This window comes from Podarcis liolepis (genome assembly GCF_965112155.1).
Source record: "Podarcis liolepis genome assembly, chromosome: 16".
In the NCBI taxonomy this organism is placed as follows: domain Eukaryota; kingdom Metazoa; phylum Chordata; class Lepidosauria; order Squamata; family Lacertidae; genus Podarcis; species Podarcis liolepis.
The window spans coordinates 16,261,355-16,288,138 of record NC_139567.1 but is presented as its reverse complement, the minus strand read 5'-3'; the positions used below and the strand labels follow the sequence as shown (position 1 = coordinate 16,288,138).

Genomic DNA, 26,784 nt, shown 5'->3' with positions numbered 1-26,784 from the left:
GGCGACGTTTCGACGAGGTCTCACTCGTCATCTTCAGGCTGGTGCTTTCGGCTTCTTGTTACTGGAACAGAGCGGGATCTCAGTGTTTGAGTTCCTATAAATACTGTAGAGGGGTGTGGTGTATTGCCTCAAAAGTTCTGGGCAGAGGGGAAGTTCCCAGGCTAGTGTTCTTTTCTTCTTTTGTTCCTTAATTACTTGAGGGATATCTTGAGTGATTTCTTGAGTGATATTCTGAGTACCACTTAGGTGGGTCATTAGGTGTGGATTAGTTGCTAAAGCCTTCGTGTCTTGACCTCTTGAATTTGTGAAGAGTTTTTCTGGGAAGATGGCTGTACTGCACTTAGTTGTGCTTTGGCTTGGCTTCGTGTATAGGGGCGAGCTGTGGTTTTGTGCCCTGTGCCAGCCAGATCTGTGTAGGGATTGCAGGGGGGTGCAGCATCCGGAGGTGCCACTATGGTTTGGTTACTGGATGGTGTCTGTAATTTATCTGTGGAGAGGGTCTGGGTTTGGGTCTGGTGTGGTTGATTGGTGGTGGCGTTCTGTGTGCCTCTGGATCTGGTGTCGGTTTTTGTGGGGAGGGCTAATTTCCAGATGTCTGGCAGGCGGGACGTGTCGTCACGCTTGTTCATGTTGTGAGGGTGTTTCTCTATCTCGATGGCTTCCATGATTATTCTCTTGTGGTGATGTTCCATGTTAAAGAGCAATTTGGAATCTGCAAAATTAATTTCGTGTCCTGTTTCTTTCATGTGTTGGAAAAGAGAGGAAGATTTTTCTTCTTTTTTGACGGCATTCTTGTGTTCTGCGATACGTGCATTTATTCGTCTGTTTGTTTGTCCAATGTACGTGGCTGGGCAGACTTTGCAGGGTATTTCATAGACCCCTTGGTTTTCCAACTGGATTTTATCTTTGGGGTTTCTGAGGATATTGGCTATTTTTTGGTTGGTGCAAAAGGCTGTTTTGATATTGTGTTTATGGAGGATTTTGCTAATTTTATCTGTAGTGCCCTTGATATAAGGAAGGAGGGCCATGCCATTGTTTTCTTCCGTGTCTTGGTTTTTGGGGGGTGTTTCTTTTTGGATTAGCTTCTTAACCCTGTTTTGCTGGTATCCATTGGCGATTAACACATTTGAGAGATTCTGTAACTCAGTTGTCAAGTGGTCTTTGTCAGCCAGGCGTTTGGTTCTGGAGATGAGGGTCTTGGCTACGGAGTTTATTTGTGCAGGGTGGTGGTGTGATTGAGCATGTAAGTAGCGGTTGGTGTGTGTTTTTTTCCGGTAGATAGTGTGTCCTAGGGAGCCATCAGGTTTTTTGTAGATTAGGACGTCAAGGAAGGGAAGCTGGTTGTTGGCTTCTATTTCCATAGTGAATTGTATTTTGGGGTGTAGGCTGTTGAGATGTGTGAGGAAGCTATCTAGTTTTTCTTTCCCGTGTGGCCAAATTACAAAGGTGTCGTCAACATATCTGAGCCAAAGTTTGGGTTTGTGTTCTGACTTGTCTAAAGCATTGGTTTCAAAGTGTTAACAGGGTTAAGAAGCTAATCCAAAAAGAAACACCCCCCAAAAACCAAGACACGGAAGAAAACAATGGCATGGCCCTCCTTCCTTATATCAAGGGCACTACAGATAAAATTAGCAAAATCCTCCATAAACACAATATCAAAACAGCCTTTTGCACCAACCAAAAAATAGCCAATATCCTCAGAAACCCCAAAGATAAAATCCAGTTGGAAAACCAAGGGGTCTATGAAATACCCTGCAAAGTCTGCCCAGCCACGTACATTGGACAAACAAACAGACGAATAAATGCACGTATCGCAGAACACAAGAATGCCGTCAAAAAAGAAGAAAAATCTTCCTCTCTTTTCCAACACATGAAAGAAACAGGACACGAAATTAATTTTGCAGATTCCAAATTGCTCTTTAACATGGAACATCACCACAAGAGAATAATCATGGAAGCCATCGAGATAGAGAAACACCCTCACAACATGAACAAGCGTGACGACACGTCCCGCCTGCCAGACATCTGGAAATTAGCCCTCCCCACAAAAACCGACACCAGATCCAGAGGCACACAGAACGCCACCACCAATCAACCACACCAGACCCAAACCCAGACCCTCTCCACAGATAAATTACAGACACCATCCAGTAACCAAACCATAGTGGCACCTCCGGATGCTGCACCCCCCTGCAATCCCTACACAGATCTGGCTGGCACAGGGCACAAAACCACAGCTCGCCCCTATACACGAAGCCAAGCCAAAGCACAACTAAGTGCAGTACAGCCATCTTCCCAGAAAAACTCTTCACAAATTCAAGAGGTCAAGACACGAAGGCTTTAGCAACTAATCCACACCTAATGACCCACCTAAGTGGTACTCAGAATATCACTCAAGAAATCACTCAAGATATCCCTCAAGTAATTAAGGAACAAAAGAAGAAAAGAACACTAGCCTGGGAACTTCCCCTCTGCCCAGAACTTTTGAGGCAATACACCACACCCCTCTACAGTATTTATAGGAACTCAAACACTGAGATCCCGCTCTGTTCCAGTAACAAGAAGCCGAAAGCACCAGCCTGAAGATGACGAGTGAGACCTCGTCGAAACGTCGCCTAGACACCCCAACTTTTACACGGGAAGACACCCGAGGACACCAAAACCTGCATTCCTGTACCCGTGAAAATCTACGAAAACATATATATATATATATATATATATATATATATATATATATATAAACATATCAGTTCCAACAGTCATACAATAGATCTTCTCATCTTATACAACGTTTTAGACTTCCGTCAACACCTCTGATGATTTTTCGTTCTTTATCACTTATTCTGCATCTCTTAATTTCTATATTGCATTTAATTATCCTTAACTAATAATTCTTTTCATAGTCTTTCTTGTAATATTTCAAATAATCCACCTTACAAAACTTGTTGCAGTCCTACTAGCATAATCTGTTCATCACAATTACTTTTCAAATAGTTCAAATATTTACTCCAGTCCTCTAAGAATCTCTGATCCCACAGGTTTCGAATCCTTCCTGTTAATTCATCTAATTCTGCATAGTCCATCAACTTCATCCTCCATTCTTCTTTCGTCGGTAATTCTTCTTGCTCTGTGGCTCCATACTTTGAGGGAGTCATCGTGTTTGACCTTCTCCAAAATATTCCCTTTCAGATTCTCTGCCTCACAGCCCCACTGTCTATGGGGAATCCTTTTCAGACAGAGGGCCACACATTCCCTTCTAGGCAGCTGCTAAGGGCCACATGCCAGTGGTGGGTGGGGCCAGAAGAAAAGTGGGTGGAGCAACAGATGTTATTATGACTTCCATGCAGTAGGCTTGCTTCCACACATACTCAAACATACCCCTCTAATGTCCACCCAGGCAAGCAACGGGCAAGCAACAATACTCAAGGAGGAACTGGAGCAGGATCTGTCAGGGGTGTGGCCTAGGAGAGTCCCAAGGGCCGGAAAGAGAGGCCTGCAAGGGCCACATTCTACCCATGGGTTTCCCCTCCCTGGTCTTGGTTGAATGTTAGACTGGTAGTTTTCAGCAGGTATGTTTTCATCTGACACTGAAAGGGCCAAGAGCATCTGTCAGGAGATCTGTGTAGCTCCTGAGGCTGCCAAATCTTCCTGCTCATACTAAACAAAGCTGGGCAGGCCCAGCACAGAAGCCCCTTTAAGCGACCACAATTTCAGCAGTGCAAATTAACACAGGAATCTGCAATCCAAAAACAGAACCTGAGCATTGCAAAGAATGGCAGGAAGAGGGCAGTGCAGCTGTCTGGATCAGGGCGGCTTTCCAGTGGTTTGGTTCTGAGCATTGAAGGCCAAGGTGAAGACCGGCTAGCAAATTCCCAATGGCTTTCGCTGCTCCCCCCCCCCATCTAACATTGTGCTCCCCTCTAAAGGTGGTGGCAGGGAAAAGTAACAGCACAAGGATCAGAATGCGACAGCAGCAGCCTACCATACTGCGATCCGACTGGTCCGTGCATGTCACGTGGTCAATCTTGACGGCCGGTAGTTGCTGAGGACTCTCCTCAAACGTAATCTGGACTGAGCTCTGGGTCAAGAAGAAAAACTTGTTACTCCCCAGGCTGGGAAACCCCAACACAAATAGTTGAAAATGGGTGCATATCTACAAGGGCAAAGCAAGCCTTGCCACACCAGCCATGGCACAGGGGATGGGCAGAGGCATTTCACAAGGCTCACGGACCACCGAGGAATCCCCTGCAAGCATCCAGATGTTGCTGTCCTCCAGCTCCCATCAGTCCAAGGCAATGTGGCCAATGGCACTGTCGGAGTCTGGCAGCATCTGCAAAGCCACTGTTTCTCCACCTCTGGCTTATGGACTCAGAATTGACTTTCAAGCCAGTTATTTCCAATTCTCACTCCATAGAGAAGACCCTAGTAAGTTGGACCTCCCCACTGAGTTATAGTCCAAAGAAGCTTGAGAACCCCCAAGGTAAAGGTAAAGGGACCCCTGACCATTAGGTCCAGTCGTGTCCGACTCTGGGGTTGCGGCGCTCATCTCGCTTTATTGGCCGAGGGAGCCGGCGTACAGCTTCCAGGTCATGTGGCCAGCATGACTAAGCCGCTTCTGGCGAACCAGAGCAGCGCACGGAAATGCTGTTTACCTTCCCACCGGAGCGGTACCTATTTATCTACTTGCACTTTGACGTGCTTTCAAACTGCTAGGTGGGCAGGAGCAGGGACTGAGCAATGGGAGCTCACCTCGTCATGGGGATTCGAACTGCCGACCTTCTGATCAGCAAGTCCTAGGCTCTGTGGTTTAACCCACAGCGCCACCTGCGTCCCTTGGCTTAGAGAACCCCCAAAGGAAGCATCTAATAATAAGGCTTTGCATTTGTACTATATAACTCTTCAAAATGTTCAAAGTGTTTCACATACATTATCTAGTTGGACTCTTTACAACAACCCTGTAAGTTAAATCTGTATTATTGTCCCCCCACCAGGTGCATTTTGCGACTGGCATGAGTCCAATTGCAACCACCTGGAGAACTCTGGATGCCAGGTTGACAGCTGACATTTCCATCTGGCTGACCCTTCCAGCTTTCTTAAACAGCTAAGCAGAAGAGCTTATTTATTACATGTACATCCTACCTTTTCCACCAAGGAGTACATGGTTCATGCCATGCCCCCTTTCCTAGTTAACCCCTACAATGACCCCTTGAGGCAGGTTAAGAGGCTGTGATTGGCTCAAGGTCACCCAGTGAGCTTCATGACTGAGCGGGGAATTGAACCCTGATCTCCCAGGTCCTAGTCCGACACTCTAACCACTACACCACCTATGGGGCAGCTCTATAAATCAAGCAGGTAAATAAATATGGTGAAAGCAAAATGTCACTTAGAGAAGGGTCTGAAATATTCTCCTTGAAGCATGCATTTGTTTTATTCTACATTGTTTTATTTGATGTTTTAATGTGTTGTAAACTGCTTTGAGATTTTTTTTCTTTAAAATATAAAGCAGTTTAGAAATTAAATGAATAATAATAATATATCACCACACAAACACTCCGTTGTGGTGTCCATAACCTAGGTTTAAGATGCCATTTGGCTATTCACATATATCTGAGTTTCTAACACTGCTCTCCCCCCATAATTCAGTGGGGGAAAGGAGAAAACTTGACTTCACTGCAGAAGTGAGAATGAAACAGGAGAATTCCAGATTCAAGTGGTCCTGGGGCAGAGGGAGGGAGGACCACACAGGTTGCGACCATAGTTTCTGGCAGGGGTTGCGTGCAGCTGAATAGAAACACAGTGGGGAAATTTGGCAGGTTAAGCTTCCCCCAGATGTAAGCAATCAGCAGTCTGTGCTATTTTGACCCGATAAGCACCATGCAGAAAACTAGATCAGGCAGCCCAGAATCAATAACTCCTCTAACAACAGCCCTGCAGTGGTTGCCTGTTTGGAAAGAGAAGAGATTGCTGTGCCCTGCTGGGCAGTTCCTGGCAACAAGGCAAAAGCGAAGGCAGGAAAAAGAGAGTTCTGTGCTTCACAAGCAGCAGGGAGAGTTCCCAGTTTGCTGCAGTTCCTCCTCTCAAGGTATTATTTACTGTGTGCCCAGCAGCCAAGGAACTGCTGTGAAAGCAGCACTCCCCTCCATTCAAATCTCAGATCCGTAGGCTGGCCAAGGCACGCAGGTTAAGCAAAGGCAGAGTTGCCATGGGAGCCAGGGGTGGGGGGGAAGCTGGCCCAGCGAGTGGCAGCACAGAGGCTGCCTCCGCACTCGGCAGGACCCTGGCAGTCACGTTGGACAGTCTCTGAGCAACTAGAGGCGAGGAGAGACTGGCTGGCTGGCTGGCTGGCTGCTGCCCTCCAGTTTGTTGAAGTGCCCCTTTCTCTGGACGCTGGGATCCACTGAGGCAGATCCACTCACAGCCTTTCTCTGCTGCCACCAACTTGGAGAAGGAAGCCTCCGCTCTCGTGGCTGCGACTCTCCCCAAACAAGCCTTGATCTCCAGGGAGAAATGCAAACATTGGTTGCTGGCAGTGAATTCCACTCTGCAAGAGGGCTTACTGTGGCAGCCCCAAGAAAGCAGCTTAGCCCAACCTGGAGCAAAACAGGTTTGGCTGGTCAGGTGCCATTGCCCTGCAGGGAGAGCAAGGGAAGGCCGCCCTGCCCCCAGTCAGAGGCACTAAGACCATCCTTGCCAGTCCAAACAGACGCTGCTGCAACCTTCCTCCTCCCTCTTCCCCGGCCCATTGAAGCACACAGCAAGGAAGGGCAGCTCTTCCCTAGCCCTTGGGGTTATTCAGCTCTCTTGTTGATCCAGCCACAAAACACATCTCTGCCAAGGCCTTCTGGACAATTCCTGGATCCAGAACAAACTCTTGGTCCTTAGCAAAGCTGCCTTATAATTAATCAGACCATTGGCCCATTTAGCTCAGTGCTGCCTACACAGACTGACAGCAGCTCTCCAGGGTTTGAGGCAGGGATTCCCTCCCAGCCTTACCTGGAAATGCTACAGTACCTGCATAAAAACCCCGTGCTCTACCACTGAGCTATTCGGGCCTTTCAGGCCATACTCCCTTCCCCATCAAACTTTCTGCAGGCATCTCCCAAGACATCCCTGCCCAGCTGCTCCCGCTCATTCCTCCATCTGCTTCCAACAACTCCACCCATCTGGTGGCCCTCAGAGCACCTGTGTGTTCCTTCTAATCCTTCATCATGATCCACTTGTTCTATATGGCCTTTGGCACCATCCCTCAAGTCCTCTCCTCCCCTTCTGAAAAGCAAGGTCATATAATTGGAGACACAACCTCCTATCCATGAGTTTCACTTCCACCTTGTCTTCAACCTTTAGCCTGCCCAGGTCCCTGCCCAGAAAGACTCCACAAAGCACCACAAACACTGAGAGCATAACAACCAACAACCCGGGCAGGTCTCCCTAGAGAGACACAGGTACACCTTCAGAGGATGCTTAGACATGCCCCACCCCAAAAAATCAGTGCAAGGTTGTTGTGTGGATGCAGACTGAAGCATCCAACAGCATGTGTGCATCGGTTCTTCTGTTGGTTTACAAAGGCCGGGATGCCTATAAGGCAAGCATCTCTTTTTCACAAGGTTTTGGCTTCCCTGGGATTAATCTTCCCCCAACCAACAACAAAAAAGACATTTATATTTATAGTATGCCACGCTCTCTGGGAGAGACCAGCCTCACACTGGTCGCCTGATTCCTTGACAACCTTCTTCAGCATAACATATTTATTTCTAATTTCCAAATGTCTTTCTGCATGACTGCATCATTAAATATCAGGGTGGAAAACCATACAAATAATCACGAAAGTGACTGGCTAGTTAAAGAAAAAGAAAGAAAGAAATGTGAACAGCTGCACGGCATAATAAAGCCAAGAGGCGCATGGAAGTTAGCAGCATGAATGCCTGCTGAATCTCTGCTGGAAGCATGTTCCCTGCTCATGGGACAAGTGACACTAAATGCCTGACTTCTGATTGAGACTGGTTGGACCTGTATACCACGGGGGACAACTATAACTGTGCTCCTGCAGATGATCAAGCAGTGATACAAGGGCTCAGATGGTCCTCAAGGTATGCTGGGCCCAAGCTGTTCAGGGCTTTGTGCATCAACACAAGAGCCTTGAACCTACCCAGGTAGCTCATGGGCAACCAGTAGAGATATATTATCAGAGGCGTCACATGCTGTCAGCCACCTGCCCTCACCAGCAATCTAGTCACTAGCTGGAGTTTCCAGACACATTGCAGTAATCCAGTCTAACGCATGGACTACAATGGGTATCAGGAGGCTTCAGCAGCTGTTTGCTTGTCTTGTGGAGTGGAGCCCATTGTGACCAACTTGGTGAATCCATGACTTTATGTGTGGAGCGGGGAAAGGGGGTCTTGTGGCTCTTCCGTAAGCCAAGCAGGTATAAAACCCAGAGATCCATTCTGGAAGGGAAGCACCTTGGACAGCAGCCACCTCTAGCCTCCAGGTTTCTGAGGGCAGTAGCTCCAGGGCACCACTGCTCAACTGGCACAGAGGGCACAAGATCAATCGTGAGCCTCCATTCTCTCCAAACGGTGCCTCTTGTGCCAGCTCATAACTAGAAAAGGCCTAGAGATAGGTAGGAGGTTTGGATTTGTTCCGAAAAAGAAAAGTCACGGAAACAGAAACTGGGGAAAGAGAAGGCTACAGAGGATGGCAAGCATGCAGGGCTATTGGGGTCTCTAAGCCACAAAGCCCCTAGGATGGAGGAAAAAGCAGCCCAATCCTGCCCTGCTCCAGTCAGCTCTGAGCACCATCAAATGACTCACACAAGTTCTCCGAATTGGCAAAATTCAACAACATTCTGACCAGGGCAATTAAACACTTTAAAGCTTGGAGATGGAAGTTAAGTCAAGCCCTTTTCATTGTGGCCAGTAGAGGTCTACTGTCAACCTTACCATGATCCTTATCATGTCCTCACAGCAACAGAGACATGCCACCATGTATGTTGCCAGCTCTATTTTATCTCACGTAAACTGGCTCAGTATTAGGCAGCTTCCAATCTGTCCATCATCTGCCCCAGTACTGTCTCTTTTGACTGGCAACAGCCCACCGGAGATGTCAAGAGCTGAACCTGGTCACCTGGTGAAGGCCAAGCAAGTGCTCTGCTACCACTGAGCAACGCTCCTTCCCCAAAGGGCAGGAATGGTGATCCCTGGACTGCTCTAACAAGACAGAACAACGCAGAAGGAGCAGAAGCCTCCATCTAAAAGAAATGTGAGAATTTAACACAAGAGAAAACAACCGTAAGATGCCATCAGGGCTATTTTTCTAGAAAAAGAGGTGCTGGAACTCACCACAAACTTCCCCCTTGGCAATCACGGTAAGAGTGGCAATGGTGCTCACCTGAGAAGTGCCAGAGCTGAGCTCCGGCTGAAAAAAAGCCCTGGATGAAATAAAAATGCAAGCTAGGAAATATACAGTTGGTTTCTAGTATGGTTTCATTAAAGCCAACAAAAATAAAAAACTGGGAACATGAAAAATTATGAGAATTCTAAACCCTTTACTATTGGATTGATGTGCCTGGAAAGCACAGCAATATCAAGAGAACCAGCAAAATCTAGAACTCTTGAATACTCAGAATATTCAGGAAGGGACAGAAAGCCTGCAGAGTATGACCCAATATCTAGAAGTAAGGTTTCTTCTTAACCCTAATTTGGTTGTGTAGGGTTCCCTGCATGCCTTCCAGAAATGCTGGGATGCACTGTCATCTGAACAGGATGCTTGTGAACAACAAAGACTGCTATTTCATGAGTCCCAAGAATGTGATTCCCATCTGCTTGGGCAGCAATAATGCTTTAAGTTATTAAAATATGAGCAGGAAAGATGACAGAAGTTCGTTGAGTCAGCTGTCTGTGGTAAAGCACTGGAAGATGTGAAGCCCGATGCCTCAGTCCCAAAACAAGGAACTTCACACTCCCAAATGCAAAAGGAGCTTGGCCTCAAACAGAATGGGAATGGCTCTTGCTGTCTCCTTCCTGCACATGCTGGTGGAGAAAGAAGAGGGAAAGGTTGAGGCAAAAGATGTAGAATATTAAGTCTAGTGCACTGGGAAATGCAAAAAGGGAATGAGAGGTGGGGGGGGGGAGAGGAAGAGGAGTTCCACATACGTACACATCTTTTCCACCCAGCACATTTTTAAGGATTTTCATGAAACTAAAATTGTTAGCCGCCCTGAGCCCAGCTTCGGCTCGGGAGGACGGGATATAAATAAATTATTATTATTATTATTATTATTATTATTATTATTATTATTATTATCCAGTTCTCATTAGCTCTCTCTCCCCCCAATCATCCCAGGGTTTTTGTTTTTTCCATAAAATAGATTTCTGTATGGCTTCTCTACAATTCAAATTGCTAAGAGGGGAAAACTGTGACATCAGAAGGAGCTAAAAATAATCCTATCCAGAGGGGACCTGAGATCAGTTGCCTCCAAAAGAACATTTATCCCAGATTCCTCTTGGATTTTCAGAGGGAGAGAGAGAGAAGTTTTCATCACTGATTGCACTGAGAAGGATCCGGCCTTAAGCCCCTCCTTGCTCCCCAGATGAAAGATCATCATCATCATTGCAGTCATTTTGGATTAGGCGGGGGGGGGGGGTTAGAGAGAAAAAGCTTCTTATTAAGAGGCCAGAATGTTTTCAGTGGCAAATCACCAAAGCCCATCAGTACTCTGCTAAAACTGAATTTCACCTATGTTAAACGAGAGGGCTTAACAGGTAGTACAACTGATTACTCAACAGTGTACAATTCCTATTCCTAAACATGTCTTCTTCTTTTTTCGCTTATTTTGTTCAGCTTATTTTGATGGTTTAAAATCATCCAGAGGACACAAAGGAGATAACTCGGACAAGCACAAAATGATCAAATACCAAAGGAAAGTAACCAGTCTAATTTAAAACCATGAAAAAAAGCTGGCATTGAAGAACTCTCGGGATCAGACTTTGGACAGCCTCCGGAGTAACAGAGCTCTGCAGGTGTTGAGAGTGCCCCGTGGTGCCCTTGCCATCTGGATCCAAGGCACCAATGATGGAGACACTCTCAGATAAGCAGAGATAACAGCAGCAGCAACATCAGCAGCTGTTTCTCAGGTATAGAGCACTGAGCTCCCATTTAAGCTCGCACCATCATTCATCAGCCCTGTCATTGGGGAAATTTAAGCAACGCCAGCAGGATCCTAAGAGGCCTTGAGCAGAGCAGCCGCCTCTTTGAAAAGAAGCTCCACAAACAGGGTCGGTCCCTTCTGGAGACCCCCAAGCTTCTGCCTATCCTGAAAAGCTGGAGGAGTTGCACCACTATCCTGGAAACTGGTTGCCAGGCATGGAATATTCCAGCTATGCCAAGAGAGCCCAAGCAGACACGCAGGGCAGGTTCTTGGGACCACAGAGGAAAGACCACAGAGGAACTGGGCTTAGGATGCTCTTTAGCAAAATAAAAAAGGGGGGATGCTTTGGTGTATCATATTTGTCAGCTTCTGTAATGAAAAATGACCCCAATACCTACATGAGGTTTGGTCACATGAAACCTGCTTGTTTTTGAGACCACAGAAGCACCTCACAAAGGGCAGGAAAGGCTCCTGCCCGGTTTCTCACGCTGATCAGCTGACAGCTTGCAAGTGTGATTAGGTTTCCGCCCTGCCGCTGCAAAGGTCATTACTGGTTGCTCTTTCAATCTGGCTCCGGTTTAAAATTCAGATCTTGCGGAAACAGCTAGAGCTGCCATCTTTATTCTATTCCTTTTGCTTCTAACGTTGCCTCCCACCCGTGAGCTAGTCATGCCTGCTCCCTTATCAATCTCCTCACTCTGGCTAGTTATGAGCAGATTTCTCAAGTAGGTGGGTGTGAACCTAATGCATATCCTGAGTTCTTCCAACAGGCTTCCAATAGGTTTCACCTAAGAGGATTTTTCTGCCTGGGAATCTGTCTAGTGCAGGAAACCATGCATATAAGTCATAACATATTGATATTCTGTTGTATATGGTTACAGAAGCATAGAACCGTAGAGTTGGAAAAGACGCTGAGGATCATCCAGTCCAACCCCCGCAATGCAAGAATATGCGGCTGTCCCATACAAGGATTGAACCCGCAACCTTGGCATTTTCAGCACCATGCCCTAACCAACTGAGCTATCCTGTGTGTCCAAGAAAGGCATTTATGGCTCCCAGCCTCTGTACAGGTAGCAAAACAGAGAAGCGCCTGTGACGTGCTATGGAGCACAGCAAACAAATTGGAATGGGTTCAGAGGACGCCAAAAAAGATGGAATGGAAAGCAAGTTGTCCCCTGAGGAAAGCTTGAAGGAACAAGGTAGGATTAGCTGGGAGAAGAGAAGACTGAAGAGGGGGAGGAATATGGGAGTACAGTACTCTTTTTGCAGGCAAGAGGTAAAGACTGGTGTTCTCTGCAGCTCCAGAAGGCAGGGCTAGACGGAATAACCTTACATTACAGGAGGGGAGATTTGGGCTGAAAACGAGGAGAACCCTTTGGGTTGTAAGAGCAGCTTGGAAACAGAACCAGCGACCCTGGATGGGTGGCTGGGCTCTCTCCTGCTGGAAGTACTTGAACAGAGGCCACCCAGGGAGGTGGGTGCAGCAGCTCTGGATTTCCAGCACTGAAGGTGTGGTGCTGGAAAAGGTGTCCCTCCCTAATTCTAGGTACACAAAAGACTCCCAAGGAAGAGTCACCAACTCCCAGAGGTCACCATTACTCCAGTTTTAGAGATGGGGAATCACAAGTTGGCCCACATCTACTATGCAAGTTTATGATGAAGCTGCCCTGCGCTGGCTTAGACTCACTCTCTCCATCAACATATTTGTAGCCACACCAAATAGGGCGACAGGAATGCAACAGTATCAGAAGACAGCTTGCATTTCCTTTAACAGGATGCTGCGTGTGATGGGTGCTGGGGCAGAAGAGACTCAGCAAGAGAGGGAAGACTCACACAGAAAGCCTTTGGTTGGGAAGCAGAAAGCCCTTATAGATACAGGACCTTCACCCCAACACTGCTACAAAGGAAGGTGCTTTCTGTCCATACACAGCTGGGAAGGAGCACACCTGCTGCCACTGCAGTTTTCCTTTGGATTTGGTATCATTTACTTTAAACAAGATGCAAGTGAAGGTTTCAGTTTGCACTGGGAGGAGTCAGCCTGGCCTCTTGTACATGTACATACCAAAATGCCACTGCCCAGGCAGCCAGGAGAGTGGGGTGCCTTCCCATTGTGTTAATATGCCTTCTTGAAGAGCAGCTCCCCGCCCCCACAAAAAAGGAAGATGAACCCAACTCCACCCTGTTATCAGTGCATTGCTCTTTAGTATAATTGCAGTCTTTGTATTTTGCCCTTGTTTGCAAACTTTTGCCACCCCAGAAGGAATTGCAGTGACCTTTGGCTGATGTAACGAAACGCTTGATTATGTTGTTTACAGAAACACCAAGGAAGAGGGTTTGGTTCCAGGAGCCTGCCAGATGGACTCCCGGCACCTGCAAGACTGAGAAGCCCAGGAACTTTGATGTGCAGGTCCCTGGAGCCGCCCCCACCCCAAGCAACCTCATGCAAGCTGATGGCACAAGCATCCCTTTCCTCCGCTACTTCTTTAGTGGTGCCAGAGTCAAACTGGTTTACTCTCCAGGAAAAATTTAAAAAGCATTTCGAAATTAGAGGAGGGAGAGAATGTGCGAAACCTTTTATACAGCAATCGGAAGGGAAGCAGCTTTGGGGGCTTTTAGGGTCCCCAAAAGGAGAAAGGAAAGGCACATACAAGCAAGAAATAAAAACTTTCGCCTCCCCTCCCTCTCCGAAGGACAATACCACCTAGAGGCAAAGCGACCCTGCCCCGGTCGTTGCTGCTGCCCAAACCTCTGCGGGAAATTGGCCTGGCCGGGGTGGGTGGACAGCGCCAGCGAGGAACCTGCTGCTTTGCACAGGGCAAAATGCGGGGGCGGAAAGGGAGCTCTTGGCGAAGGCGGCGGTGGCGGCGGCGACAGGGCAGCTCCTTGGGCAGAAAGTGGACCCCGCACCGCTTTCGTCTTTGCTGCTGCGTTTGGCTCTCGGGCTGAACCACCGGCAGGACTGGGGACCGAACTCTGAACACGTGCAGAGCGCCTCCCTCTGGGATCGGGTGCCACCTCGCGCAGGCTTCAGCCTGGGACGCCCCTTTCTACGCGGGGTCCGGCAGTGCCGGGAAAGAGCAGGCAGTCGAGGAAGGCTGGCTCGAAGCCCAGGTGGCTCACCTGTCACCCTCTCGGTGTCACTCTCCGAGGGCGCTGCCCAGACGCACCGCTTGCCCCCCCCCTCCACGCCGGGACCCCCTGCGCCTGCCCCCGCAGCCTGGGGAGGGGTGAGGGTGCTGCTGCCAGGAGACCTCCGTCCCGCCCCCCGGCCTTGCTTACCCCGTGCCGGCGGGCCTGCTCGTTGAGGGCTCTCAGCCAGGCTCGCTGCCAGTTCTCGCGGAAGGCTCGGAAGGCGAAGAGCGACGCCAGCAAGCCGCGGGCCCCCGCCGCCCCCTCGGAGCCGGCCGCTTCCCGGGCCGAGCCCAGGCGCCGCAGGGATGCCCAGAGGCCGGCGGCCGCGGTTCGGCCCCGCGACGGCAACGGCACCTCCTTCTCCGGCCGGCGCCGTCCTCGCCACAAGCCGCGGGCGAACTGCAAGAGCCAGGCCGAGACCGTGAGCAGCGAGGCGGCGAAGAGCAGCACCAGCGCCGCCCAGCCCAAGCTCAGCCCCGGCTCCGGCTCCGGCTCCATGGCGGGTGGCTCACGGGGCGTCGCGGCACATCGCGCGCTCTCCGGGGCAGGGGCGTCGAGGAAAGAGAGCCGCTTCCTGCCTCCTTCCGCGCCGGCTTCCAGCTACAGGGGGAGGCGCGCAGCGCTCTCCTTCCTTCCTTCCTTCTTGCCTTCCTTCCCGACCGTGCTGGGCGGAGCGCGTTGGAGCTGGAGACGAGCTGCCCTCGACGGCCAGTAGCGGCTTAGCTGGGCAGGGCCAAACGCTGCTGCTGCTGCCTCTGCTGCCGCCTCTTCCCTTCCGCTCTCCTCTCCCTCCCTCCGACCTCTTAAAGGCGCAGAAAAGAGCGCACCGGACCTCGAGCTCGGAGACCCCCGAGGGGAGCTGCTACTGGAAAGGACTGAGGCAGCCCAGGGGAATCCTTCGACAAGCCGCCCACTCGGTAAGGCTACTGTCTGAGGGTATGCGAGGAGCCGGCGGGGGTTACTTGGAAGCGGGTCTGGCTCGCCAGCCAAGACGCGCAGAAAGAAAGAGGCGGCTCCTGCGTTGGGGACCAGGATGACATAGGAAAGGGGAACGTCCGCAGGTCGACGACCGTCGATCATGCCTGCGGAAGCCGGGACGTTCCTTTTGCAGCTCGAGCCTAACATTATGACAGGAAGGGTGTTGAGGATTCCTTCCCAGGTGTGGCTACTGGGAGTGAAGCCGAGCTGAGGTCCCCGGGGAGAACTCTGGGCGCTCTGGACGCGTCTAGGGAGGTGGGCGGACCTGGGCTGGGGGTGGGAGTGGAACCAGGACCTTGGCTCCACCAGTAGACTTTTTCTCTTTCTGATTTTCTTATCGAGCAGGATATGGCAGGGACATTGGGATGCGGGTGGCTGTTGATCCGAAAGATCTGAGTGGAAGTACCGTGGCACTGACCACCCGCGACGGGTGGTTCTGAATTGTGGGTCGCGGGCACCATTCTGTTGCGGCAACATGCGGAAATAAGAGCCTTCTGCAGAAATTTTGGGCTCCAACTCCCACCACCATACAGTATGATTCACAGGGCTGATGGGAGTTGTAGTCGAAAACATCTGGAGAGCAGCATGATGGGGGCGGCCGGTCGTGTGGCACCTTAAGAGATTGGCAGGTTCTGCTACAGTAGATATTGAAGGTTCCAGAAGGTGCCTTGCCTATTTTTTGCAGGAGGTTACCACCGTTTGGAATAGCGGTGTGGTTTTCTAGTGGCCCTCCAGATGTTGCTGGGGGCCCAAATGGCCATCATACCTGACTACTGGCCATGCTGGCAGGGGCTGCTGGGAGTCCAAAACATCTGGAGGGCATCGGGTTGGGGTAGGCTGGTCGTGTGTCATAGCATCATCTGAAACTAGGGTGGCTAACCTGTGCCCCACCAGTGCCACCACCAACACGTGTTGTTGGGATTACAGCTCCCACCATCCCTGAAATGTGCTGTGCTGGGTGAGGCTGACGGGAGTAGGAGTCCCAAGAACATCTGAAAAAACACAGGTTTCCCCTCCCGGACATAGAATTTTAGGGAAGAGCTCCCCCTCCAGCTGGGTTCCTGAGATTTACTAAGAAGCTGCTGTCCCTTTAAATGGCCCCGCTTGGCTCGGGAGCACCTCGCCGAGCCAATCAGCAGCCAGGTGACGTGTAGTTTAACGAAACGTCCAAGGGCAGTTGTCACGTGATCTTCGGGGGCCGCCATGTTTGGTGTGGGCGTCCCTTACAACTCTGTGAACGACGTATTTCCTCCGCCAAACCTGTCAAAGAGTTAGGGTCACCGGATCTCTCACGCCACATGGGGCCCGGCTTTGAGGATCCGATATGCCACACCGTCGAATAGCCAGTAACGAAGATGGCGTCCGCGGCTTCACAAGGCATGGAGTGCGTATGGTAATATGCTCGCACTGAGTGGGTCGCGCTAGGATTTAGGGGTGTCACGTCATATAATGTCCGGGTGGAAACTCCTGCCAATCTTATAGGGACATTAAAAGGAAATCCCCCGCGCCCTTGCCAGCGAGACTCCCTTCCCGAGTCTCGACGACAGCTGGATCAAGCCGGTGTTTCGGTGGCGACGGGCAGGAACCCAGGGGAGCATCCTGGTAGGCCGGAGTCTGGCCACTTTATTCGGGCTGGGGGGGGGGGAGAGAAATTTGGTTGCCGGGGAGCAGACAGAAAACGAAAGTTCCAGCTCCGGAGTGACTACCCATTGACCCTCCAGGTATTGCTGGACTCCAACTCCCACCATCCCTCACAGTTGGCCATTCAGGATGCTGGGACTGATGGGAGTAGGGATCCAAGAGCACCTGGGAGGGCTGCTCTTTAGCAGGTGCACGGTAGGGATTGGCTCGTCTACCGTCTTCCAGGTGGTGTTGGACTCCCATCAACTCCACCCTGCGTGGCCAGTTGTCAGGGATGATGGGAGTTACAGTCTAGCAACACCTGGAGGACCCTAAGTTAGCCACCCCTAGTTTAGGAGGAGACAACTGTACCCCATCACCAGAAACAGACCAGAGAGCTCATGGAATTGTAAAAAAGTAGAGTTGGAAGGGACCCTGAGGATGATCTCATCCTACCCCCTGCAGTGCAGGAATATGCTGCTGTCCCATATGGGACTCGAACCTGCAACCTTGGCGTTAACAATGCCACACTCTAATCCACTGAGCTATCTAGGTCCATATCCTATTCATTGGCACATGTGTGCTGTTTCAGCAAAGTGGGTGGGGCAGTAATTTATGGGCCCCAGAGTGCTTGATCCCAATACACTTTTTTGTCAGTGGTCATCTTATGCACACCTGTGGTGATCCCCCCTCCATGGGCAGGATGATCCCATTTGTAGCTAAGGTGTGCATTCACATCACCTGAGGATGTAAATTTTGCATTCAGTATTGTTGGTTACCAGCTATTTTTTTATTCTTAGTTATGAAGATCCATCACCATGGTTGCTGCTGAAGCAGGAATGTTTTGCCAGTGGTTGTGGCCTAAGGGTCCCTTCTCTGTTATGTTACTTCTGACAAGTGGTGTCTGCTGTGGCTGTCCCAGATAGGCTACGACTGGAAGAAGTGCACAGACGACAGACAGACTTCCTTGGCTTATTGGCTTTGTCATTTGGGAGCACCCAGATCCAGCTCTGAGATGGGGAGGCTGCTAACCACCCCCCTGCTGATAAATTTCTTTGGCTCCCTTGTGGGCTTTGTAGCAACACTGACACTTATTCCAGCCTTCAAGGATCACTTCATTGCTGCCAAGCTCTTTGGGATTGATTTGAACAAAACTTCCAAGCAACCCATGTGAGTAGCTCTTGATTTTCTTGTATTCAGTTTTGATTCAGACTGCACTTGGAGGGCTGCCAAGTTAGGGGCCTGTGAGGAAGTGTGGGGCTCTGATCTGGTGCAGGCATACTGGGGCCCTGTGTAAAGACTGATAATCCTGGGCTGGATCTCATACTCCCAGAGCTGGCAGTCGGCAGTTAATAAGGGGAATTCCTTTTTTCTCATTGGGCGTTCCAGCTTTCTTTCAACTAAGTCTTTCTTTCAGCTAACCCGGAATCCCAGTAAGCAGGACAAGCAAGGTCCTGGTGAGATGAGGTACCCATTACCTTGTGTGTTGTCTTTTCCCAGCCCGGAGTCCCAAGGTGTCATAAGTGGAGCAGTGTTCCTGATCATCCTCTTCTGCTTCATCCCAGTGCCCTTTCTGAGCTGCTTTGTGGAAGAGCAATGCAAGGCATTCCCACACCATGAGGTGAGAGTGGCTGCATTGGGTGAAGCCTGGAAGAAAGGGGGGGGGCATGTTAAGAGTTGAGTCGACTAGATAAATGCAAGGGGCAGGACTCTTACAGCTTCTCCCTACCTTGCAGTTTGTGGCCCTCATTGGCTCCCTCCTCGCCATTTGCTGCATGATCTTCCTGGGCTTTGCGGATGATGTTCTCAATCTGCGCTGGCGCCACAAGCTGCTTCTGCCCACCATGGCGTCCTTGCCCCTGCTCATGGTCTACTTCACCAACTTTGGGAACACCACCATTGTGGTGCCTAAGCCCTTCCGGATGTTGCTGGGCATGCACTTAGACCTTGGTAAGTGCCCCAGGGCTTGCCCAAGCAGGTCTGGTCAGAGAAACATGCTGAGCATTATCCCCAAGGAGAATTATTTATTTATTCATTCAACTTACACACCACCCTATACCCAGAGGTCTCGGGGCATTTCACAACAAGACCACAACATATAAAATCAAACCAAAAGCAGTAACCCAATAAACTGCACCCCCCCAAAGCCACATTCTAAAAGAGTGTTGGATGTCAATGAGATCAACCAAAGGTCGGGTTAAAAAAGAACATTTTTGCCTGGCGCCTAAAGGTGTATAATGAAGGCACCAGACGAACTTCCCTGGGGAGAGCATTCCATAGACAGGTAGCCACTGCAGGGAAGGCCCTGTTCTCATGTTGCCACCCTCCGGACCTCTCAAGGAGGAGGCACACAAAGGGAAGGCCTCAGAAGGTTATCTCAGGGTCAGTTCATATGGGAAGAGGTGGTCCTTGAGGTATTGTGGTCCTGGTGTTGCATGGTTGGTGTCCTCACAAGGAATTTGAGTAAAAGTGGGTTTTCTCTTGCAGGAATCCTGTACTACGTGTACATGGGGATGCTGGCTGTGTTCTGCACCAATGCCATCAACATTCTTGCGGGCATTAATGGCCTGGAGGCTGGGCAGTCGCTGGTGATTGCTGCCTCAATTGTAACTTTCAACATCGTAGAGCTAAACGGTGAGAAAGATCTAATGTCAGAGGGTTGGCACATCGAGTTTCTTGAGTGGGATGATATGCAGTTCTTCAGGCTAGATGCAGAGCAAATGTGGGACTGCCCCTCAGCATACATGCTGGGATTGTAGTAGCAGCTGTGGGCTTGGTGTGGACTAGCACATGTGTGGCTGGAGTCTGCAGTTGGTGTCAGCTGGTTGACCTTCCTACTTTTTAATTTTTTACTCCCAGGAGACTACAGAGATGACCACGTTTTCTCTCTCTACTTCATGATTCCCTTTTTCTTTACCACATTGGGACTGCTGTACCACAACTGGTAAGAAACTCCATGGAATTGAAAAAGCCAGGCTGTTTCCAATGGAAGGGTGTGTTTGGGGGAAGCTGCAGGCTTCTGAGTTCACTCATAGCAAGGCAGGTTATGGTGCCTTGATACAACTGCCATTTTGAGGGTTTGCGTGGGTTGCATAATTCCAGTCAATGTTCTTGTTGGAACGTCTAGTATGAGAAATAAAATTTTCAGAGCAGTGCCTTCTCTAGAAGGAGCTTCAAAGTGCCATGAAATTAAATGTTCCTATTTAGAATATTTAAACAAAACCACAAATGTGCTTGTGGGTCATACATGTGAAATTTAACTAGGAGGAAGATCCCTACCCTACCAAATGCCAACTAACACTACTGAAGGTGCAGCTTTTTGACACCACTGAAACTGGAATAAGCACTCCAGGGCATATCTCTTTCCTCTCGTGTTGTGCCCAGTATTCCACAAGCTGTTTCCTCTCCCAACATCTTTCGCCACTCCATATTTAACAACAATAACCCCCCCACACACACACAGAGTCAAACCTTGGCTTCCAAACGCTGAAAACATGGAAGTAAATGCTCCAGTTTTTGAACATTTTTCAGAAGCCGAATGTCCAACACGACTTCCGCTTGAGTGCAGGAAGCTCTTGCAGCCAATCGGAAGCCGTTTTTTGGTTGTCGAACATTTCAGAAGCCAAATGGGCTTCTGGAATGGATTACGTTCAACAACCGAGGTTTTTGAATTGTTTTTAATTCATAAAGTCCATAAAGACCTCTACAGGTCAGTTACATTCTGTGTGAGATGATGCTGTCATAGAAATTGTGAGGTTGTGGGGGGAGGGAAACTAATTTAACCCAGCAAGCTCATCCCTCTCTCACACACAAACAAAACTCACTGCAGTTAACTGAATGCAACCAACCATGCTCTGGGCTCTCCAACCTCATGCACCGCCAACAAAAACAAACACGTTATTTACATTTGACATCATAATGAGTGCCAGGAGTGACCCCCTGCTGGGTCTTCTTCTGCAATGCATTGCCTGTGTACTGATTTGACTGTCTCTCCTCTGGCTGAGCACAGGTATCCGTCCCGTGTGTTTGTGGGCGACACCTTCTGCTACTTCGCCGGCATGACCTTTGCTGTGGTGGGGATCCTCGGGCATTTCAGCAAAACCATGCTGCTCTTCTTTATCCCACAAGTGCTCAACTTCCTCTATTCATTGCCACAGCTGTTCCACATCATTCCTTGCCCACGCCATCGGCTGCCTAGGTAACAACAACGACAAAAACCCTCCGCTCCCTGTTAGATGCTGCCATGCTTTGTGTGCAACTAGAGCACCACAAATGTAGTCCTTGGCTTCTAACCAAGGGATGTTGAGAACTGTAGTTCGATAAAGGGGTTAAGGGTAAGGGGACCCCTGACCATTAGGTCCAGTCGTGGCAACTCTGGGGTTGCGGCGCTCATCTCACTTTATTGGCCGAGACAGCCGGCGTACAGCTTCCAGCTCATGTGGCCAGCATGACTAAGCCGCTTCTGGTGAACCAGAGCAGCGCACGGAAATGCCGTTTACCTTCCCGCTGGAGCGGTACCTATTTATCTACTTGCACTTTGACGTGCTTTCAAACTGCTAGGTTGACAGGAGCAGGGACTGAGCAATGGGAGCTCACCCCGTCGTGGGGATTCGAATGACCTACCTTCTGATCGGCAAGTCCTAGGCTCTGTGATTTAACCCACAGCGCTACCCGCGTCCCAAGGGGTTAGGGAATCACTATCAAAGGCTGGAAAGCAGTTGTAAACGCCGGTTTCCAGTAATATTTTGTTGAGGCCTGGATATTGTAAATATGCCCTTCAAAGTGGCCTGTTTTCATAGGAAATGGATTGGTGAGAGTCTCCTAGATTGGGTACTTTCATCCATTCCTGGCAGAACCTCATCCTGCATTTTTTCTCCCATTGTGTCCCTTTTCATTGCTGATGGGAGCCTATCTCGCTGCAGGTTCAATCCTGACACAGGAAATCTAGAGATGAGCTATTCCAGATTCAAGCCCAAGAACCTCTCTCCCTTGGGAGCAAATATCCTCAAGGTAAGGACAGAATAATATCACCTTCCATACACTTGGATAGCTTGGCGGAAAGAAAAGGCTTTGAGAACCAGTTAGAGGGGGAAAGTGTAATGGAGAGGGGTTGTGTAACAGAGAAAAGTTGCAATGGAGGTGGGAGCACCCAGGTTTACTTTGGGTTAATGAAATACGATTGGGTGGAACACTTGCTGCTTCTCTAGCTTAATCCTAGAGCAGCACTAGTAACTAAGGTTCTCTCCCCAGATATCTGAGAAACTCCATCTAGTGGATGTGCATCAAGGAGTGGACAAAGATGGAGAATTCACAGAATGCAACAACATGACGCTCATTAACTTTGTGATAAAGCTTATAGGACCAACCCCTGAGCGAACCCTGACCCTTCTGCTGTTGCTGATGCAGGTAAGAGGAGCTGGGAGAAAGAGCAGGCCGGTGTGGAAAGTTTTGAATAATGCTGTATCTCTGTATCTCAAATGGGTTGGTAATCCAGCTCCCTTCTCCAAGTTAAAATTCAGTAGGCATTGAGTCACGTCAACTGCCACATAATTTTTAATCAAACATTGATGGGGTGGGCCAGGGAGAGAGAGAAGAGAGATTTGCCCTTCCTCTAACCTGCCAGATCCAATTTCATGGTGTTGACAACTATGTGGGCAATATCCCATCTTCTCGGATTACACAATGCCCTTTGCCTCTGTTTTATAGGTTGTGGGGAGCATCATCGCCTTTTCTATCCGGTACCAGCTCGTGCGGCTGTTCTATGACGTCTGAGCTGCCCTTGCCCCGTTGGTGCTTGCTTGGTGGACTGCCTCGCAGCTCTCTCCCACATGGCCCACAGCTGCACTTGCCCCAGGGCAGTCAGCCTTCCTTCTCAAGAGGGAGAAAGGCTTCTGGGGGGACTTTGGGGATGCACTGATGTCTTGTGGGCTTTTGTATCCATTTGGAGAGCATCTGCTGCTGCTGCTGCTACTCCTGTTATAGGAACTGCACTTTGTTTGTATGTCAGTACTCTCTCTCTCTCTCCTGTATACTGACAGGGGAGGAGACGCCATAATTTGGGTGGCAGGAGGGTTGGCTTTTGAATATCTTTCTGCAGTGGAGCGTTGTGCTGCTACCCTGAAACAAACAGAAGCAAACAGGCGCAAAAAAATGCATGTAAGCAGAACTCAGCTCTCCCTATTGCAATGTTCCCCGTTTTCCCTGCATCTTTTGTCCTTCAAATCTGCTATGAGAGAGAGTGAGAGAGAGCTACTTTATGCTCTAGGAGTAAGTGTGTGTGTCCCTCCCCAACAGAAGGAAGCAACTTTCCCCTTCAGGCTACCTGTCACTACTTGAGCAAGGCTTCACTGTCAAAATCTTGATAGAATCAAAGCACCAAACAGCTCTGATGGGGGCGTGGGCTTTGGAATTGCAGTTTCCCTCCTAGTTGTTTGTGCTGTGTTTGTTTTGAAGGACTTTATTTTTATGGTCTCATGGCTAATGCAGTGCCAAAACAGTGACCCCGAAGCTCCCGCAACCAAAGTGGGAAGGAATTCCAATTGAACCTGGTGGGACTGACTTGAGTTCAAACCTCCTTAAGATCCTGTTGACGGTCTATTCAGGGCTGCTCTTCTAAACCGTTTCTATACTACTGTCCAACTCTCTCTCACAAACCCAAATGAAGATGATTTGGTACAGTGCTTTTTGGTTTCGTTGTCTTTTGCTTAAACGGAGCTGGCCTGAGTGTTGAAATGGAGGAGGAGGCTTGGATTAGCTGGAAGTGACATCTTGCGGATGGAGGAAAGAGGGAGGAGGGAATGGAAAATAATACATCACCCAGGTGACATCCTAGCTTTTAGAAGAAGAGAAGAGTTTGGATTTGATATCCCGCCTTTCACTCCCCTTCAGGAGTCTCAAAGCGGCTAACATTCTCCTTTCCCTTCCTCCCCCGCAACAAACACTCTGTGAGGTGAGTGGGGCTGAGAGACTTCCCAGAAGTGTGACTGGCCCAAGGTCACCCAGCAGCTGCATGTGGAGGAGCGGAGACACGAACCCGGTTTCCCAGATTACGTGACTCTTAACCACTACACCACACAGTCATGAGGGAAGGACAAATGACTGAAGGAAGAGCAATCTGAGCAATCTTAGGTGCACAACCAAGTTTTCAAGCTTTCTCAGCCAACTATCTCTCTAGAACTGGCATGTCCAACTCCCAAGCGACTGTGATCTACTCCCAGTATAAACATTCTGGAAGTGATCGACCCATGGGGGGGGGGGGAGAGCAAAAGTTTTTGACCTTTTTTAGGGGGGGGGCGAAGTCAAAGTTGATGACCTTTTTCTAGGGGTGGGGGCTAAAGTTGATAAACTTTTTAAATTTCAGATAGGTAGCCATGTTAGTCTGACACAGTCGAAATAAATAACTAAATTATCCAGTAGCACCTTAGAGACCAACTAAGTATATTCTGGGTATAAGCTTTTGTGTGCATGCACACTTCTTCAAATACCACTTTTTAAAGGGAGAAATAGCAAAGCATGTAGAGCTCACCTACAACAGCAACGCAGCTGTGACAAGTACTTTCGCTTTCTAACTCATCGACAAAATATCCATTTCACGCAACGGAGGAAAAGAGTGGTGGCGGGGACTTTCACTCCATTGTTAATCACTACCGCAGATCAAAACAGATCCCACAAGCAACCAGGTTCTATTCTAGAACATCTACAATGAAGTGCACCCTGGCTACTTACCCTTCTAGCAGAGCCAGGGCAGCCCCCTTCCCCAAGCTGCTGGGCCCTCTGTTATTCCCCCTACCCTTTCATTGCTTTCTCTTAATCCACACTATTCTCCAACATCTATTTGCAGCAGCAGGGCCAATGGCATGGGCATAGCAAGGATGGGGGGGGCTTTGTTGGGGGGGAACCCACGTGATTGGTCATTTAATTAAGTATTTCTATTGTTTTACTTGATCTAGAGAGGGCAACTGTCCCCCCTTGGCTACGCCCATGGCTAATAGTCAGGGAGGATCAAAAGTCATCTTGCTATACTTCCTACTGTCTTTGAGAGTTGAAGGTGGAAACTAGATTATATTGCCCCACAAATGTGGGATCTTGCTAGAGAGCTATATCTTTCTCTGATAGCTCTTCACATGGAGAGCAAGATGCACTTTTTCTACCAGGTTTTGGGCTGATTATCTACTTGTTCTTGTTCCTACTACTGTGGGTACTGGCTTTTAAAAACAGCATTTACTTTGGGGGTTAACAGTTTAGAAAAATGGTAGATAACACAAGTGCACATTAATATGTACATGATGAATGTGTGTTGGTGGACCCTGATTTTCTACCTGCTGCAGACATAGGAAGCAGCAGTAAAGGAGGGATGGCAGCAGCAAACTACCTTTCATGAGCCAGGGAGGTGCAGAGACAGCTGCCCCCGCCCAAATCAAGTAAATAAATCTAAATAGTGAACTAACTGACCAGATAATTTGGTTCTTCCCCTCACCCCCCAACATAAAGCCTGCCACTCCTAAAAGAAATCCTGATTCTGCTCATGCTGTCTTTCCTGTTTAAGGTGGAGCTAAAATCGAATGCCGAATACCTCCCCCACATTTAAATTTGGCGCGCTTCTTTCCTACTGGCTCCGCAAACCAACCAATGGGCGAGCAGATAGCGATCCGGGCGCCCAATCCGTGCGTTCGTTTGACGCAGCCGAGGGCCAATGGGAATGCTAAAAGGCTGCGCCCAATGAGAAGAAAGAGCGGCGGCTATAAATGGGTAGGAAAGCGCGGGCTTTCCTCATTCATTCCTCATTCATTCTTCGGCGGTTCATTCACATTTGGCGCCAGATCTTCCAGCGGAGAAGCATGTCGGGCCGCGGGAAAACCGGGGGCGGCAAGGCTCGGGCCAAGGCGAAGTCGCGCTCGTCGCGGGCCGGGCTGCAGTTCCCGGTGGGGCGCGTGCACCGGCTGCTGCGGCGCGGCCACTACGCGGAGCGGGTCGGGGCCGGGGCGCCCGTCTACCTGGCCGCGGTGCTGGAGTACCTGACTGCCGAGATCCTGGAGCTGGCGGGCAACGCGGCGCGGGACAACCGCAAGACGCGCATCGTGCCTCGCCACGTGCAGCTGGCCGTGCGCAACGACGAGGAGCTCAGCCGCCTCCTGGGCCGCGTCACCATCGCGCAGGGCGGCGTCCTGCCCAACATCCCCGCTGCCCTTCTGCCCCGCAAGGCCGGCGCTGGAGGAGGAGGAGCGGCGAGCGGCGCGGCGCCGAGGAAGAAATCAACCCAAGCCTCGCAGGAATACTAGGCGGGCGAGCGAGCAGCAGCAGCAGCCTCTGGACGGGACTCCGGTAGCACCCGGCGAGGGATGGACACGAGGACGGGTCAAGCAACCCCCCTGTTTTTCTGGGGGTTTGGTTTGGGACAAGGGCCAGGCGCCGGGACTGAGCGCATGGTTGCCTGGCCCACAAACGGATTGCTGAACTGGTTGGGGATCCCGTCGAAATTACGTTGCAGGGATCTCGGTGTTGGCTTTTGTTTTATTAAACGAATTTGCGCTGTTTAAACTGGGCTTGCTTAAGTTTATATGGGTGGGGGCAAGCCGGTTAGGAAATAAGGGGCAGGTGAGCGCTGCAAGGTTTCGCACTTCGACTGGAAATGCGATCAAGAGCTACGTTCCGTGCACCAGTCTCAGTAAGATGTATGATAACTCTTTATCATGAAGTTATTACATTCTTGCACTTTGCCAGGTTCAAACTCTGGGGAAGGGTGGGATTGCCCCTTGCCTGAAGGCCTCTACAGGGCCTTTGCCCGTCACTGTAAACAGTACTGTACTGAACTGCATGAATCAGTGGCCTGGCTGAGTGTAAGGAAGCTTCCTGTGTCCTCTTGATTGTTACCGTAAAAAGTTGAGGGTGTGGCAGTTAATAGAAAAGCA

The 26,784-nt window shown here is 49.7% G+C and overlaps 3 protein-coding genes across 5 annotated transcripts in view; 2 read left to right on the top strand and 1 right to left on the bottom strand.

The window, feature by feature from the left end:
• Positions 1-14,776, bottom strand: part of C2CD2L (C2CD2 like) — a gene marked incomplete at its 5' end in the record, with an annotated part of 29,815 nt that extends 15,039 nt beyond the window's left edge. The window contains 2 exons of the mRNA XM_083481004.1: positions 3,983-4,078; positions 14,426-14,776. Coding sequence (XP_083337130.1) covers positions 3,983-4,078; positions 14,426-14,776 — 447 coding nt within the window. The remainder of the gene's footprint in view (positions 1-3,982; positions 4,079-14,425) is intronic.
• A 278-nt stretch (positions 14,777-15,054) lies between these two features.
• DPAGT1 (dolichyl-phosphate N-acetylglucosaminephosphotransferase 1) lies at positions 15,055-23,556 on the top strand. Of its 3 annotated transcripts, none has more exons than XM_083481129.1 (11): positions 15,064-15,195; positions 16,528-16,633; positions 17,677-18,046; positions 18,377-18,497; positions 18,613-18,826; positions 19,364-19,510; positions 19,736-19,820; positions 20,886-21,074; positions 21,799-21,886; positions 22,127-22,282; positions 22,583-23,556. In XM_083481129.1, exons 3-11 carry the CDS (start codon positions 17,892-17,894, stop codon positions 22,646-22,648), a joined length of 1,221 nt encoding a protein of 406 aa, XP_083337255.1. In that variant the 5' UTR covers positions 15,064-15,195; positions 16,528-16,633; positions 17,677-17,891; the 3' UTR covers positions 22,649-23,556. The 3 variants fall into 3 exon arrangements, with proteins under 3 accessions (XP_083337253.1, XP_083337255.1, XP_083337254.1); XM_083481128.1 differs by having other exon boundaries at positions 16,528-16,640; XM_083481127.1 differs by lacking the exon at positions 16,528-16,633 and having other exon boundaries at positions 15,055-15,195.
• A 613-nt stretch (positions 23,557-24,169) lies between these two features.
• H2AX (H2A.X variant histone) lies at positions 24,170-26,413 on the top strand. Its single transcript, XM_083481230.1, has one exon. The coding sequence runs from the start codon at positions 25,621-25,623 to the stop codon at positions 26,152-26,154; it is 534 nt and encodes a 177-aa protein (XP_083337356.1). The 5' UTR covers positions 24,170-25,620; the 3' UTR covers positions 26,155-26,413.
• Positions 26,414-26,784: the final 371 nt, after the last annotated feature.